The following is a 13,080-nucleotide window of genomic DNA, read 5'->3' on the forward strand; positions in this document are numbered from 1 at the left end:
TAAATAGTGTGCATCATTTTTACATAGTACACCTGTGTTTACAAAAACTATCAACTCATACCAACAGTACCATGTAATGCACACCACTATGCAATCTGGGATCGATGGGTCTTAACGTGGCCTGTTCCTGTTTTTCCGGCTCAGTTTGGGAATGAAGCCCAGCAGATGGAGTGGGCGAAACGGGAAAGCGAGAGAGCGGAACGGGAGCGGCTGAAGAGACTCCGGCAACAAGAGCAGGAAGACCTGGAGCTGGCTATCGCTCTTAGCAAGGCTGAGATGTCCAACGCCTGACCCCTTCCACCAATACCCTTCAGATCCACCCCTCTGTACACTACAGCAATGTGTGTGTGTGTCTGCGTTCGAAAGCTAATGGGCCGCTCACACCAAACCCGTTTTTGCATCCGTATGCGCTAGTTTGGCCTTTTTGACCGTTGCGGCGTGTCGCACTGTTTTCCAGCGTCTCGCGCAGGAGCGCCATGTTTTTTAGTAAACATCTCAATCTCAAGAGACACTTGCGTCTTGCTTTTTTTAGTGCAAGAACACCTTTTGCCTGAACAGCCCCTGAGGGACTTCACAGGCAGTGCTTTGTTTATAAAGGTACATCATAAGGAAACTAGTTTCAGACAATTTTTCAAGGCGCCATAATGTCATGTCTAATGAACTAAAACAAATCCAAGTAAACTGTAGACATAACCAAGTAATATACTTATTTCTAGGTAGAAATGGAGTCGAAAGTTGAAAAAAAGAAAAGAAAAACTGGACATTTCTAAACTAATTTACATCATTTTTATTCTTTCAACCAATTGCAGAACTGCACAAACGTGATTTTGGGAAATCGAAGGCAGCAAAGGACACATCTATGCTGCCTTCAAAAATGAATGACTTGATGAAGGCATCTCCGTAGACAGCATGTTATGCAAATATTGGATTCGGACATGTTTTCATGCCTTCCTGCTTTCGGACGCAGCCATCGTGTGTATGTGTGTGATGGACCAAGATAAAATAAATGCAAGTGGGCAGGGTGCTGTATAGACCTCTAGCCTTTTGTTTTTTTAATATGAGGATGGGCAGCCTTTGTTTTGCGAGTCTGCTAATTTACTCTACATGCACTGCATTAACCTCTCAGATGGAGTAAATAGTTTATTTAAAGTGTTTTAGAGTGTGTACGTGTGTGTGAATGTGCATCAACAGAGCCATGGACATTGAAGACCATTATTGGTCTCCGCAGGTCATTATCTCCACTGTGTCTCCCACTCACTCACTCTAATTGGTGGACTAAAAGGGACTAAGAAACCAGATTAAAGTTCTGTGTGAGTTTTAAATAGGGTCAACCCCGCATTACCAAGACTGCAGTCCCTTGTGCAAGGCACTTAATTCCAGGTTTCTTCAGTTGCAACTGAATTCAATTCTAGAAAGCGTACTGTAAGTCGATTGGGATAAAGACTGTGGGCTAAATGATAAGTTACTGGCTCTAGCTGTAGCCAGTATGGTACAAACTGGAATTATAGCAGCGCCTGGCAGACTAAATGTCTGTAAGAGACTCTTGAGGTGACGTGAAGCTGAATGAGGGATCCTCTGTTATCTGTCGGTGTCGTTTGAGAGAGCCATTTGATTCAGACTGGAACAAAGTAAATAGGTGTGCTTTAATAGCATTATTCAGAGTGAGGTAGAGGAGAATGATCCACATAAAGTAACTTGGACAAACTGCACTGATTTTTTTAATTTATTTTTGTATTATTATTATCCCAAGTGTTATAAAACACCTACCTAGATCAAGAAGGTTGAGTCCACAATGACCGCATTTAACTGCACTTCAATACTCTAACAAATATCAAAAATCATTAATTAAAGCACCAACATTAGAAACCTGCATTTATATGAGATTTGAAATCATCAGATTATTCTCTGCTTTTAACATTAAAACGTTAGCGCACATAGGATAAGCCGGTAAGAACACCAGTAAATGTGTTTACATGCAACACGAAATTGGAGTAATGGGCAAATATCTACCTCTGCTGTTTTTGCTTAAACCATTTATGACCTTACCCCGATAACATGTAAACCTTTAAGGCATTTACATGTTGGTTTATTAAGCATAATAAGTGGAAAAATTGTGTAAAAGTACTCAGTGTTGCATGAACAACAACAACTAATTTCTAGATTAGGGATGAGATACAGTATGATCAATATTTTTGTTTGCCATTAAGATTCATTGCTATTTAGATTTTCACTTTTGTTGTTTGGATTATGTCTTTATGCCGATAACAGTAAGCAATTGTTGATAAATCAATCCATGGGCCTAAAAGCACAATTCTGTTGTGGTGGAAGGTTCTAATATCGTTTTTGCAAAACATTAACCCGTAAGTAGGCCCAGACAGAATCTGTAAACTTTTTATGATTTTCTGCACTGTTTTTGAGAGAAAGTTGTGTGCTAGATTTAAATATGATGAAATATGTTAAACAGAGTTGAAAGTACTGCACTTTTATTTGTAGCTGAAAGCGCAATCAAATTAGCAAAAGAACACGCAAGGGGTGAGGAATTCTCAAAACTTTGCAAATGACTGTCAATCCAATCTTCGGAGCTTTCTGTGGCATTCCAAACAACAGCATGTCTCTTGCTGGGGTTCCCTAACTATTTTTATGGCAATTTTACATTTGCGCTTAAGAAAACCTGAATGGAAATGCTTGATATGCGCATAAACTTTTCAAATTCGCTTAAAATTTAATGCACTAGACAGAGGTGGATTTTCTAGTCAAAATGCGCGTTAAGGTGATGGAAACGGTCTATTCGTAAAATGATGATGTATTTTGACCATTTGTGCATGAAAGGTCCGACCTTGTCACACAATTCTTCTAACATAGCCCTTTTATTTTAACTCACAGCTGGTTGTTAAAGTGCATCCAAACAATCCGTCAGAACAGTTTTGACCGCGGGTGCTCCCAGGTATACGGAGGCTGGCGGCGTATGGGCATAGCTGCTACTTCAGCCCTCATCATATGAATATTATGCTCATTCTGCAACATCTGCTGGCAGCATTTAATAAAACGATATACATTTGCTCCAAAACCGCAAATAAAACTCCTCGAAGCAAGTTGGTCATTCAGCTGCTCCATCATGACTAGGCGGAATCCCTCAGAATAACGCGCATGATATAGTGGATGAAAACGCGCAATGATTCGGATTTTCTTCAGCTTAATTTTTAGAAATGCGCTTAAAAATGTGAAACATTTGAATGGAAACCCAGCTATTGTCATTTTGGGTTTTGCTATTGGCATATCCCAAACCTTTAGTCAGTATTGAATTCAATTCTTGTTTTTATCAACTTTTTGTGATACGACTGTGGTTTAATTATCGTAATATTATCAGGTTTTGAAACCCATCTGCTGTTCTCAAATGGTAGACACTCTCTAACTGGTACTATAAACACTTTTTTTAAATGATCCCCATTCACTCCTCCAACCTCATTTGAACAGCTGTTTCTTTATACTTTGAGTATTTTAAATGATTTCTGAGTGTGTTATGTGATGTGTGTCAATTATTCCTGTAAAGGAAAAAAGGTTCATTATAGCCTGTGTAATGATTGATGTCTAGTGTCCAACAATTTGGACAGAAATATTGTGTAATGTTAATAAGAACAACTGTGACATATCCATGTACACTGCTAATTTTCAGCAATGTCAACTTTTTCTGTGATGTTTTTGGTTTGTTCCTCTTTATCTTTTTCTTTTTACGTCCAGCTTGTGTTTTTTGACCTCAAATAGCTGCTTGACACTCCTTCGTCATGTTAGTGTCACACTAAACAGTGTTACATAATCTTATTGAAAATATGTAAAGTGTATGTACATTGGGCCCAGCTCACACTGAAACTGTAGTGCCGTGTTTTTTCACGTGAATAATTCCAACCTAAATTTTGCCTATTTGATTCCAGTACACTAATCTTAAATCATATGTGTCATTTGAGCATTGTAACAAGCTGTAACTACGTCTTTCGGACTGGAATCGAAAGGGTGAAGATTGAGATGTGGTTATGGGACAACATGAAGGTCCCAGATAAGGATAAAGGCCATTGGTGCTGGCTTTTCTGCCTTTTTTGCTGTTACAAAAATGAATAGAACTGTTGGAACTGAAAAACAAACCTTGTGTTCGGATCCATCTCTCAAACATTTTGTCGTAGCTCCTTTTATGCTGTTTTTGCCCTGTATACCTCCATTGTGCAATAGTTTGTATATTGTATTTGTTGTAATACCTGTAAATTCATTTCAAATTTTAATATCCTGTTTTGTTATCCAGGTTTTTTCTTTTTTAATAATGAAAGTGGTTATTTTTTTAGTTGCTGTCATAATTTAGGGCGTATGCACCACAAAACTCAAGCTGAATGCATTCCTTTTTGGCCTGCCTTTAACACTCTCCTATGTAGATAAGATATTAACCTCATTAAGAAATGCATAAAAAGTATACATAAACCATGTATATTATGTGTTATATTTGTCTGACAAAACATGAGTAACTGCACATGTCTAACTCGAAACATTTTAAGGATTTCATACTGCATTGATAGTGACTAGTGATGCTTGAAATTCCTTTGGAAATGTGCTTGCTCAGTATGTTGTCCCTTGAATAATATTTCACAGAATAAAGAAAAGATAACATTTCAGATATATGCTTACATCACCCTTATATTCATTTCAAATGTATTCATTAAGAAACTTGTGTAGCATCTTATACAGTGGCCCTAAAAATATTTGAACACAATTTGAAAAAATTGCATTAAATAACAGAATTTGAAACCATTTGGCACTTATTTTAAAGAAAGAAAGTAGAAGCACACTTCTCAAGCAAAACATTTCACAAAAAGATGTTTGTTAGGTTTTAAATGATAACACAATTGATATACTGTATAAAATTAAAGTAATAATCCGTGTTTAATACAAGTTAAATGACATTCATACATTTTTAAGTGTGGCTTCAATGTCCAAATACCTTTTGGGGTCACTGTATTTAGTTTCACTTGAAACTCAAGAGAACCTGCACACGGAATGTTAACCACAATGGACCAACAAGAAATTCCTAGATTTACTTAACCTTAGGAATCAAACCCATGGAAATGGTCCAAGGAGATGGATATTCTTGCCTTCCAGATTCAACTTGAGATGTTTATTCCGCATGCATGCTTCCATACTTTTTCATAGTGCTGAGTAAAAATATACATTTTCCAATGCATCGCAATCTTCATGGAAACTATCTCGATTCTCGAATCCCAAGATCGATCCTGCCCTTTATAATGCAAGGAAATCACTCACATATGCAACCAAATTTGGCAAAATGCGACTGAAAACATATGATTAACCACTGGCTAGTAAATGTTTAGATTTCACTCACCAGTGATTGAGTAGTATATTGGCAAATAAGTACTGAGATCCTTTCACTGTGTGTTGAGAGTAAATGTTTGGTTTGATGCTTTCTGTGTATCCAAAGACGAGATCCATGTAATCCATTCGTCATAACATAATGTCTCTTTTAATACCCTTTCCTTACAGTCAGCTGTTGACCTAAAACAACATGCACATAGCATGGATGCAGTAAAGAAGCTGTGCGATTCCACTTGTTAATATGTTCTCAGCCAAAAAATTTATTTGAGATGCTCTGCTGAACTGCTGCTATTCTTAAAGAGACAGTACCATTTTAACACTTGTTCTACATAGCAGTGGTAATACCTGTAAATAGTACTAATTATGCATGTAAACAATAAACATGTAACTATATATACAGTATATGCAATTTCAAGACAGTGGTTAAACTCAAATGTTTTAGTTGTGAACGCTTTACATTTCTAACGGGAATTCTAAAACTCTGGTGAATGAATGTCTTAAGGCACCTGTTTATATAACGGACATTATAGACACCACACCTCAGCTTAACGTACATACTGTATATATATATATATATATATATACAAGTATTTTCTGGAAATCGGTGCATACTTCAAGTCAAGTGAGACGATCCAGGTGCCAATAATGTTATATTCTGTTTTACCAGAGCAAGAATATCTTAAATATCTTATTGATATCTTAAATGCGACACACATGTACATCAAGAGGTCTGGAAGGGGTCATTAGTACTGGTAACGAGATCCTCTGTATGTGCTCACTTGGGTACGAGGGGACCCTTTGCGGTCATGAGCGTTTTGACAGCTGGCTGTGAATAGTTGACCTGCTCTTGCGTGGATAATTATTTGGAATGAGTATTGATTTGAATCAGCATGTTGAATGATCTGGGCCCGATCTGCCCGTGAAGAGCTCCAGACGTGAGTGACTTGAGATGGATTGTGTGTATTTAATCAGCTGGGTCTACGCTGGGAAACAAGGGCTCTCCACCGAGTAATGCTGCCCCAGGGATGTTGCGGTGCACTGACGGACACTCTTGCATGCTCCACCAGGACGTCAGTAGAGGTATACTGGGAAATCTAAGCCAGATGGCCGCTATCCATTATATTGTCGCACAAACATGGTTTTGCATCAGCCATGGGGATTATCCTCTTCCGATCTTTGTTTTCCTATGTTCAGACGTGACTTTGGAGGGCTGATATACAGTATACTGTAGTTTTATCACCTCTCAATACAGGGAACTTTAGATTTGGAATTATTCCATGTCCTGACGTTGTGTTCCATGCGAAGAATCATTACAGATAAGTTTGGACATATAGCTAACTAACAAAAAGTAGAGACGCTACTAACTTAACTAACTTTTGGCAGTAGCTGAATTATTTTCACAATGTACCTTATTTTCAGTGGTTCCATCTTTTTTATTTTGGACAGAAATGAAAAAGAGGCTGTGTGGGACAGACTTAAGGCCAAAGTATATTTTGATTGTCCGCGTTACTGATCAGAATGGTCACAGTTTGCGTGAAACAAATTGTGCAGACTGTCCATGTGCAGTCCAGATTTTCTCAACAGGCATAGAGATACATTCTCGTCTTGTGCAGATCGCCAGTGCATGCACCTGCCATTGACTACACTAATAGAGTATCACAAAGCAGTCATAGTGCACATGATTCGAATGCATTCGTATTTGCTCACAGTCAAAATAGCATACTTTGAAAGCCTGAGCGCTAGATCATGTGCGAGATGACCCGGAACACGGAAAAATATAATCGAGCCTTTACTCTGATAGCACACTTAATCTCCCAGTCTATTAAATGTGTGTGTTTACATCTGGAAGATGTATTTTTTTATGTAGTTTGCTCATCTGAAATATATCCATAAGGCGTTTGCTCTCGGATGGCATTAAGACATTCAGCAGATGTCTTTGAGACGTTTATGATTTAGAGTGTTTGTAAATCAGATCTTTTTAAGATGTTTAGCAGATGTTAATTAGATTGTGATGCTTTCTATATGAAACGCTCTTAAACAGACATCTTGGAGACATACGTATGCTATCTGGGTAGCATTTAGCATTGAGAACTTCAGTTCATTTTATTGAGTCGGTTCATTCGAACTGTTCATGTAAACTAACTAGTTAACAGTAGTTACGTTATGATTCTAGTGAACAAGTTAATTAATTATTCACTAATTTAAGTGAGCCCATGCGAGGCCTTAAATGGACTTTGCCATCAATCACTTTCTCCTTTTTTTAATATAAGTGAAATGTGTAGTTAACTGCTGCTGTTTATCACTATATTTTGACTCGGTTATATAAAATAGAGTGTTTTCTAGTTGTACTAGTTTATATTCTGTATAAATGTATAAGTTCAATTTAATGTCACCCTAATTAAAAACCTATCATGTGATATTTAATTCCGCAATCAGAACTTCTGATTTAAGAATGAAATAATATCATCTGATTGTTTTGATATATTTCCTAATTTAAATAGCTTTAATGTAGTTAGCTACTTTTTGTTAGTAACTTGTAGGCTAAAAACTTAAAGGCATATTCCGGGTTCAATAAAAGTTACGCTCAGTCGACAGCATTTTTGGCATAAACATTTTCCCTTCGTTTCTTTAAAAAAAATGCAAAAATCGAGGTTACAGTGAGACACTGAATTGAATTGAAGTTGATTGTGATTGTTGACAATCGAAGTGATTGTGGCCAATTTTTGGAGGGTTTAAAGGCAGAAATTTGAAGCTTCTTCTGTTAAAACTTCTGCTGTAAAGTTGTTTAAATCATCATTTTTACAGTCATTTTAGGGTTTTAGGTTGTAAACTTGGCTATAACTTCACACAGAAAAGGTTTGTAAGTGATTTCATCATATTAAAATCATGTTTACATGCATGTTGTTTATGTCTTCTGCCTATACTTTTGAAAAAGTGAGTATTTTAAGGTTTAAAAATTGGTCACAGCACTTCCATTGTACGTGCCTCACTGTAACCTCGATTTTTGCTTTTTTTAAAAAATGGAGAGACAAGTCAAAAATAATTTTTGTGGTAGTCAATATTATGCTACAAATGCTGTTTGAGGATTGAGCTTGTATTGGACCTGGAATATTCCTTTAAAAACATAAAAGTGTAGCTTGACTGTTGTTTAACTAAAGGTTATGAGTACCTTTTACCTTGGGAAGCTACAGTTTTAAGTAGCTTCCCCAACCCTGAATGTCTTGTTGGAAAATTAGTTGGGATGATTCCTATGGAAGTCCAGCAGGTGGCAAACTCTTCCCATGACATTCCGATGCTTTCCAAAGGAATGTGCACCAGAATTACACAAGAAATGAAAAATTCTCCCTTTACTACACTACAAATGCTTAATTATGTACTAAAGCAGCTACACTGATGCTTTATAGACTATCAGACTGAAATATCCCATCTTATAGTACACACTTCCCATATTACAAACTTCCCATTATGATCTCAAATTCAAAGGGACATGGAAAGTCTCAAGGCTAGCCCATTGCTTGGAGGCCTTTGTGATTGGTCTCCTTTGAAGAGAATGAAAAAGATTTAAGATTTCGTCAGTGGACATAATTTATATACTGTATTTTTTTAAGTGGTTTTGCTCCTAAAGAATACCCTCTAGACATAAATGAATAGCTTCCAAGAATGTAAAAGATTCTTGATTTTATCTTTCAGCATGAAATCTGAGGAGTTCTCTGGCTTGAAGCCAGACGATTAACATAATCCTAAATGTGTGAATGGAGTCAGAGTTTCTTATTTAGGTTAAAACGCTTCCCAGGTGAATTGTGTCAGATCTAGGGTATCTCAATGGATGTAACCTTATTTTTATTTTTATTTTTTGCTGTGAACAAAAAAAGGTTCTTTTGATGATTAGGGAATTGTTGAAAGCTGAAACGGCATACATTTACCCGGCTGATTTGTCAACTATAGAGCAAATCGGAAAAGTGATCTGAGACAACCTGAAAGTGATATGAAAATGTTTTTCTTACTTCACAAAGTAAGCCATCCATTGAGACAGTTTTAGTTCCACTTTTCCTCAGAATAGACCACACTGTGAATAATACCTCTTATACAAGTGAAAGGTATAATATTTCCATGCCACTGCACAGGGCCCCAAAAACAAAACAGAAAGGTCTAAGCATATTATAATACAATACTAAGTCGGGAGCTCTGTTTTCCACACCATTAGGCACATTATTCTCAGAAAGACTTGAGTGGCTTATTGGATGGGATTGCTGCCTTGTGACCTGAATGCACACACTGGATGTCCCTTATTAAGAGATGGATGCACAAAAAATTGCAAGTGTTTTTGTTTTCTTGGGTTTTAAGTGTCTGGAAGACTTTGTCTTTTGTTTAATCAAGAATATTTTATGCAAAACTGCCATTTACATAAAGACTTGGTGCCAAGTACCCTTGAACTCTTGATATGACTGTCAACTTTTACTGAAAAGTGGCCTACCTTTAAAGTTTACAGCGCCTGAAAGGTTTAAAGTTTGAATTCTTACCCTTAAAGAACTTAACCTTCCCAACCATAAATATCCCACATTTACAATTCTTTTTCCAAGGAGACAGAGTTCACCTCTCTTAAAATGTGGTGTAGCCCTCTGCCCAGACATGGCTATATTCAGTCTCAACAATTATGTAAATGTAATGTTTGTATTTATAGGCCTAGCCACAGCCCTCTGGCATGGTAATATTGCAGCTGGTAAAGATTGTATTCTCCCTCAACCCCCATAACATATTACAGTACCAGGAATATGTAGATTTTAAAGTGTACAACCGATTAAAACATTATGTCCAACCGGAATAAAGCTGGAATAAAGACGAAAAACGTAACAAAACAGACACAGATGTTTATATCCCAGTTAGGTTTAATATATACATTAAGTACAATATGTACAGTGTATAAATTATGTACAAGTCATACAAAGGTTGCTCCAGATCAACTCACATAGCCCTTATCATGTCATTTGAACATGGGACAGTCTGCAATGCACATTAAAAACATGAATTGTAAGAATACATTAGAAAAACAAAAGAAAACAAAACAACCAAACGACCCTGATTTTTAAAATGTTTATGTTGATAAATGCACAAATTACTTCAACCATTCAGTTAACGTCCCTTTGTTAACTTTTAAGGCAGTTTTAAAAAGAGAAAAACATTGTCTTATAAAAGCTTATTTAGTTTCATGAAACAATAGCATACATTTTGAAAAATGCCAAGATTAAAATTGGCACTCGTGAGATGTATACATGTATTAAAAGGCACTATCGTGATGTTCATAGTAGCAACATCATGTTAACTTACACAGTTTTATTATTCTCTGATTCCAGTTGCATCTGTGGTTTAGGTCCAGCCTAACATGAGTTGAACTTGTTTTTTGGGCATTCTTAAAGCTCATTGGATAAAAAATATTTCTTGATTTGAAGTGTAGAACCAGCTACTTTGCAAAAGACTGTATGGCTATAGGATTCAGCAATAGGTCATGTCAGTTCATGATAGAGAAAATGCTTGCTTCAAACATCATCCGTGATGTTCATTGTACAGTGCATTTAGTCCAAATATTGGAGTCCATTCCTACATATGGCGCTTCATATGGAGGGCGAGATGGTCAGACCTGGAGAAGGCGCGCTCGCACAGGTGGCACTGGAAGGGTCGGTGCCCGGTGTGTTTGCGGAAGTGGCGGGTCAGTTCGTCGGAGCGGGCAAACTTCCAGCCACAACCTTCCCAGCTGCAATGGTAAGGCTTTTCGCCTAATAAAAGAGAAAAACCATGTCAGATTAAAATTCATTCATGTACAGCTATCAATTATGATGCCATGACAGTGGTGTGACGCAAGATGCAAGAAAGTTACTTCAAGTGACGTTTATTTACCTGTATGCGTTCTGTGATGCGCCTTCAAGTGGGAACTCTTCGTATACGTTTTGCCGCATCCTGAAAAAGTGCAAGTATGAGTCGCAGTCCGTTTCCTCGGCCAGGTGCGTCTACCCCTCTTTGGTTTGGTATCCAGCTCCAGGGGAGATGAAGGAGGCGTCAGAAGTACTCTTTGGTTGGCGTTGGGCATCCCGAGCCCGTCGTCGCACACGCTGAAGTGATGCGCATTTGGGTACGGCAGCTGCATCTGCGGAGGCGCTGCGTGGGGGAACCCCGCACTGGCTTGGTAACCCTGTGTGAAAGTCATTGCATGGCACATCTGTGACTGACAGTCCGTGTTGATGAGCTCCGCGGGGCTCTGCGGCGGGGTCATGCTGCCCGCGCCCAGCGGAGAGTTGGCCAGCCTCGGTTGCTCGTACGACCGCATGCATGCACCACTTCCCTCCAGTTTGACTTTGGGAACCATTCCCCTAACAGGTCCATAACTGTCCATGCAGGGCTCCACTTTGATACACTCTGAAATGTCCTGATTGGGAAATGCACACCTGACCAGGAATCTTCCCTGATTGTTGTTAGGCAGAGATGGCTGGCAGAAGGTGTCTACATCAGATTGCAGAAGCTCTGCCATAAGGCTGGTACTGTACGGTGGGGGTGATGAGTTGATCTCAGGCACTGAGTAGGTGCTGGGAGGCACCGGTGGGTTGTACATGTTTCTCGACTCTTGCATTCTGTAGTCACCACCCAACCCCTGTCCGAGATTGTCTGAACCGGCGGTGTTGGCCAGAATAAACTCCAGATCCAGATATTTATCGAGATCTTCGTCGTCTGTTGATCTGCAGAGGTTGTCCATGTTTGAAATGTCAGCCAAGCAGCTGGTGTGCATGGACCTGTCCAATTCATCCTTCCACCTCTGCAATGGAAAGAGATTTGTGAAAACTATGAATAAACTCAACTTAATCAACTTTATTTGGCAGTTATGTTTCATGACATTTCTTAAAATGTTCAGTCGTGGCCAATAAAGTCAACATATTCAACTTTAGCAGTTATGTTTCATGTTTGGTATGTTTAGTAATAGCTATGGTGCATTAGAAACCTCTAGTTTAGTTATGCTTAACTACATAAGCATAATAATTATTATTATTATTTATGTAAAAAAAAAAAAAAAAAATACTCACGTTTTCCCAGCATTTTTCCTTCTGTGCTGAAAATGTCGAAATTGACGGTAAAATTGTTCCACTTAAAGCCATTTCCAGTTGTCCCAGTGCAAATCAAAATTCAAGATGCAGGGACCAGTTGCAATCCCTCGAAGAAACGTTGGTTGTAGTGAACTACAACTCGGGTTTCTGTTCCTTTCGCACTGTGTTTCAAGCTCATGCAACAAGTATGAGTGGTGGAAGACCTTATCTTATAAATATAACGGCAGTGGAAGCTGGACCAATTGTACGAAGCGGAGGAAATACGCACTAGCCGTTCCTAATTTTAGCCCCGGTATATAGCTGGTGTTACTCTTCGACGAGTGTGCCTTTCGTCTTGTGTTGGATGGTGAGAGCGCACCAGCTCTCTTCTTTAAATCCACTCCACAGCACTCCACGCCCCCTCGGTAAAAACGAGTTAAACGAGTATAACATGATGCGAGAGAACCCTCCTCCCCCCCCCCCCAAGGAGAATGGGAGCAAATACACATCATTAACACGTTGTTTCCAAATGAAAAGTGGCGATCCCAAATCGCGCGCGCCAACTGTAAGCCCCCAAAACACATTTTAACAAAGGGGATTTTTTTTTTTTTTGCATGGGCCATTTATGCATTTTAGAATAATA

The 13,080-nt window shown here is 38.4% G+C and overlaps 2 protein-coding genes across 7 annotated transcripts in view; one reads left to right on the forward strand and one right to left on the reverse strand.

Annotated features, from left to right (window-relative positions):
- LOC127438623 (epidermal growth factor receptor substrate 15-like 1) overlaps nucleotides 1–4,471 on the forward strand; it is a 33,756-nt gene extending 29,285 nt beyond the window's left edge. For 3 of the 6 annotated variants that reach the window (XM_051694318.1, XM_051694316.1, XM_051694317.1), the window contains one exon: nucleotides 145–4,471. In XM_051694318.1, the coding sequence (XP_051550278.1) occupies nucleotides 145–214 (70 nt within the window). In that variant the 3' untranslated portion in view covers nucleotides 215–4,471. Of the gene's footprint in view, nucleotides 1–67 lie in introns of all 6 variants that reach the window. The other 3 variants (XM_051694319.1, XM_051694322.1, XM_051694321.1) reach the window with 3 other exon arrangements.
- A 5,767-nt stretch (nucleotides 4,472–10,238) lies between these two features.
- On the reverse strand, nucleotides 10,239–12,810 carry LOC127438627 (Krueppel-like factor 2). Its single transcript, XM_051694327.1, has 3 exons — nucleotides 12,438–12,810; nucleotides 11,263–12,172; nucleotides 10,239–11,141 (listed from the first exon to the last, which is right to left on the reverse strand). Exons 1-3 carry the CDS (start codon nucleotides 12,507–12,509, stop codon nucleotides 10,966–10,968), a joined length of 1,158 nt encoding a protein of 385 aa, XP_051550287.1. The 5' UTR covers nucleotides 12,510–12,810; the 3' UTR covers nucleotides 10,239–10,965.
- Between the last annotated feature and the right edge of the window lie 270 nt (nucleotides 12,811–13,080).

This window comes from Myxocyprinus asiaticus, chromosome 50 (genome assembly GCF_019703515.2).
Source record: "Myxocyprinus asiaticus isolate MX2 ecotype Aquarium Trade chromosome 50, UBuf_Myxa_2, whole genome shotgun sequence".
Classification (NCBI taxonomy): Eukaryota; Metazoa; Chordata; class Actinopteri; order Cypriniformes; family Catostomidae; genus Myxocyprinus; species Myxocyprinus asiaticus.

Coding starts and splice junctions, on each gene's coding strand:
- LOC127438627 (XM_051694327.1), bottom strand. CDS start 12,509: ATGGCTTTAAGTGGAACAATTTTACCGTCAATTTCGACATTTTCAGCA. Junction 12,173..12,437: donor AGGAAAAATGCTGGGAAAAC/GTGAGTATTTTT, acceptor TTTCCATTGCAG/AGGTGGAAGGATGAATTGGA. Junction 11,142..11,262: donor GCATCACAGAACGCATACAG/GTAAATAAACGT, acceptor CTCTTTTATTAG/GCGAAAAGCCTTACCATTGC.